The sequence below is a fragment of the Physeter macrocephalus genome, chromosome 20 (assembly GCF_002837175.3).
Source record: "Physeter macrocephalus isolate SW-GA chromosome 20, ASM283717v5, whole genome shotgun sequence".
In the NCBI taxonomy this organism is placed as follows: Eukaryota; Metazoa; Chordata; class Mammalia; order Artiodactyla; family Physeteridae; genus Physeter; species Physeter macrocephalus.
Genome location: NC_041233.1, coordinates 2,649,920 through 2,654,300, shown reverse-complemented (window position 1 = coordinate 2,654,300; position 4,381 = coordinate 2,649,920). Strand labels below are relative to the sequence as shown.

The 4,381-nt window shown below is 41.8% G+C and overlaps 1 protein-coding gene across 2 annotated transcripts in view; it reads right to left on the bottom strand.

Annotated features, from left to right (window-relative positions):
* Positions 1-4,381, bottom strand: part of GNPAT (glyceronephosphate O-acyltransferase) — a 32,286-nt gene that overhangs the window by 20,298 nt on the left and 7,607 nt on the right. For both annotated transcript variants that reach the window (XM_007127601.4, XM_024117057.3), the window contains one exon: positions 2,195-2,377. In XM_007127601.4, coding sequence (XP_007127663.2) covers positions 2,195-2,377 — 183 coding nt within the window. Of the gene's footprint in view, positions 1-2,194; positions 2,378-4,381 lie in introns of those variants that run through there.

Genomic DNA, 4,381 nt, shown 5'->3' with positions numbered 1-4,381 from the left:
AAAAAAAAAAAAAAAAAAAGGAAGAAGAAGAAAAGAGAAATGCCTGGGTCCTAACCTAGACCAATTAAACCACAATCTCTGTGGATAGGACCAAAGTATTTTTTTTCCATTCATTAATTCAAGAAATATTTATTGAACGTGTACTATGTGCTAGGCACCAGGAATACAGCAATTTAAAAAAGAGAGAGAGAGACAGAGAACTTGCCTTCACTCACGAAATAACTTCAGTCAGACAAGATTAATAGATTCCCCAAGATAGATCACAACAATACGATTAAGAGCACAGGTCATATGTCCGAATCAGAATAAAAGAGACAGCAAATAATAAAGATAATAAATAATTTTCCTGGGAGCTCCCCGGCGGTCCAGTGGCTAGGACACCGTGCTGTCACTGTCTGGGCCCGGGTTCCACCCCTGGTCCAGTGGCTAGGACACCGTGCTGTCACTGTCTGGGCCTGGGCTCCATCCCTGGTCAGGGAACTAATATCCCGCAAGGCGTGTGACGCAGCCCCCAACGCCACTGCCGCTGCAAAATGAAGAATTTTCCCAAGGCCACAAACCTGACTAACCTCCAGTTAAAAGTTAAAGAAGCAGGATCTCTCCGTGAACCTCAAGGCGCAGGAGCACGATACGATACAAGAGCCTGCCATCGGGGAGCTCCGATCATGCCTGCCAAGGGCCTCTATCTGGATGTCCTCAAATGACGTGTGCAAAACAGAGCACAGCTTCTCTCCTAAGCCCTCTTCTAAGTCCCTATCTCAGTGAATGGCTCTATCAGCCTTGATTCTTCCTTTCCTTCACTTCATTCACCCAACTGGTCATTTCTTAAATCTGTCCATTTCTCTGTTTCTATAACCACTTACCAGTCCAGGCAGCTATGATCCTACAAAGGGATTACTTGCAGGAGCATCACACACAGGCCTTCCTGTCTCCTTTTTCTGCAGAACGGTGTTTCTAAAACATAAACTGATCATGCCACACTGCAACTTGAAACCCTTCCATGGCTTTGCACTGTATGTAGGATAAATCTAATTCCTTTAGACGGTTTTCAAAGCCCTTCACGATGTGGCCCCTGCTTTCCTCTCGAGTCCCAATTCTTGTCATTACCCCTTCTTTGCTCTCTTCAGTCTGGTTCCATTGAACATCTCTCAATACCATGAACATACATGCGCTCTTCTCCTTAAAATAAGCTGGTGGGTCCCAAACTTCACTATACTTTGGAATTGACTGGGCTTTTAAAAAACTTCGGATGCCTGGTTCCTCACTCCTGACATTCTGATTTAATTGGTATGAGGGTGAGACGTAGGCACAGGGATTTTTAAAAGCTCCCTGAATAATTTTTTTTTTTTAATTTATTTATTTTATTTTTTTGTTTTTGGCTGTGTTGGGTCTTCATTGCTGTGCGCGGGCTTTCTCTAGTTGTGGCGAGTGGGGGCTACTCTTCATCGTGGTGCGCGGGCTTCTCATTGCGGTGGCTTCTCTTGTTGCGGAGCATGTGCTCTAGGCACGCGGGCTTCAGTAGTTGTGGCACGTGGGCTCAGCAGTTGTGGCTCACAGGCTCTAGAGCGCAGGCTCACTAGCTGTGGTGCACGGGCCCAGCTGTTCCGCAGCATGTGGGATCTTCCCGGACCAGGGCACGAACCTGTGTCCCCTGCTTTGGCAGGCGGATTCTTAACCATTGTGCCACCAGGGAAGCCCCTCCCTGAATAATTTTAATGTGCCATGAGGTTGAAAACCACAGGGAAAAAGTTATTTGGTCTGCTAGGAACACTCTTCTTCACCCACTTCACCTGGAAAACCCCCAAACATCTTTCAGGCCTCATTTATAAATCACTTCTCTAACTCCCTACACAAAATTAGTTGCTCTTATAACTAATTAATGCCCCTGTACACTGGCCTCCCGTTAGCATGTCTTGTATCATATTTCACTGTAACTGACTGCACAACTGTCATCATTCCCTATTAGACTATACACTTAAGAGGTCAAGAACGCTGCTCAACTAGCTATTAGACACAATGTCTAGCAAAGAGGCTAAGATGCATTATGGGTACAATAAACATTTGATGAATGTGCTAAATATAGCAAAATCTAAAAAGATACATTAAAAATAGCAAAATAAATTCATAGAATCAAGAAGAGATAGAACTTGCTGACAATGAACAAATCTGGCTATGGCTGAAGAGAATCACTTACCTGTTTAATGACATAATGGACCTCTTCAGAATTGAGAACACTACATTTAATCTCACTTGGCTTGCAAGGAGTAATTCCCTTGTAGACAAGAGGTGTGTAGCATTTCATGGCAAATTTCAGGTCACTGACATGCCTCCTCTCCTCCAAAACATCTTCAAACTCATCCCACTTTTTAAGCTCCTTCTGTGGATAAGGCAAATGAAAGAAAGTAATGCACATGCTGTAAAACTACGTTGGTAAGGTTTCATCTTAGCCAAAATTTTTATTCTATGACATAAAATAAGAGCAGAGTATACTGATGTTAGGTTTTCATATAGTAAGAAAAAGAAATGTAGCTATTGGACTTCCCTGGTGGTTAAGAATCTGCCTGCCAATGCAGGGGACACGGGTTTGAAACCTGGTCCGGGAAGATCCCACATGCCGCGGAGCACCTAAGCCCGTGCGCCACAACTACTGAGCCTGCGCTCTAGAGCCCGTGCTCCGCAACAAGACATGCCACCGCAATGAGAAGCCCGTGCGCCGCAACGAAGAGGAGCCTGCCACTCGCCACAACTAGAGAAAGCCCGTGCGCAGCAACGAAGACCCAACGCAGCCAAAAATAAAAATAAAAAAAAAGAATAAAATTACCAAAAAGAAAAAGAAATGTAGCTATTATTAGGATCAATGAATTGATATTGAATTATAATATTTTATTATCATATTTCTGACTGCTATCTTTATAAAGCCAGTGCCCCTTTATGAAAGTTAACAAACATAGCAAAGGTGGGACATTAGGCTCTAGAGTAATCTGATCAACTTTACAGATTTCGTCAATCACACCAATAAATTTGTTTTGTCTGCCTCTCTCACTTAGTTTTAAAAATTAAAGCGTACATCAGAGAGTCAAGATTATGTCAAATCAAATAAAACTACGTGGGTGCAAACTCGAGACAAAAGTGCTCCCATATAAGCTACTATGGAGCAGTCTGTATTTTGCTGTGTTACTTTCTTTTCTCCTTTCAACCCACTGCAATTCAGCTTCTATCCAACCAGCCCCTGAAACTGCTCGTTATTAGGCTACCAACGACTTCTGAATTGTTAATTCTTAAAAGTTTGTTTTTCTGATGATGAAAGTAATAGTAGTAATAATAAGTACAGCTAGCATGCGTCGCTGCCTCCTAAGTGTCGGGCACTATCCTAAGAACTTTACCTTATATGAAGGGGCAAATGCTCATGACAAACCTATGAGGTAGTTATCGTCACTGCCACGTCTCACAAAGGGGAGACCAAGGCACAGAGAAGTGAAATCACTCGGCCAAGGTCCCACAGCTCTCAGAGGACAGAGACATGATTCAAGCTGAAGCCTTATCGCTTCACAGACCCCGTTCCTAACCACTACCCTATACTACTCAGCAGGCTAATTATGGAAGATTTGGAAACGTGGAAACATACAAGCAAAGATAAACTGCCCACAATGTTACACCCTGGGAATAACTGCTCTTAACACTTACTAGTTCCCTTATTTTTTTCATTCATAGATATAAAAATACATATTTTTAAATTTAAAACATGGACCCTACCAAATATAGTTTATCTTGCCTTATCAACTGTATTCTGAATACTTCCCTATATTAAATATTGTTTAAAAATATTTTAGCGGCTGCACCGTCACCTTTGTATTCCCTAATTTCTTAATATAATTTTTAAATTACCAAAGTGATACATGTTCATTATACAAATGGAGGAGATACAGAAAAGCACAAAGAAAAAAATTAAAACCAAGAGTCTCCCAATGCGCCAGAGACCATTTCAGTGAATGCTTTTTTTCTGTGCCTGTGAAAAGTCTCTCCCTCACCACACGTACATTTTGATTTGTCTCCTGATTTTTTTTTACTTAATGTTATAAACGCTCCTCCATGTCATTTAAGTTTCTCCCACGATATTACTTTTAATGTTGGATGTTTGGACTCTTTTTTTCATTCATTGTTACTATAAAAAGCATAACAAACGTTAATATTTCTTTCAAATCTAATCATTAGACCCTGGCCTCTTTCAAGTCTTCGTCCTCCTAGACCTCCCCACCGCGGGACACCATTCTCAAGCACTCCCTCCTTTCATTACCTACAACTATTCTGAAATGTTCCTACTGTGGTTGCTTTTTTTTTTTTTTTTTTTTTTGTACGCGGGCCTCTCACTGCTGTGACCTCT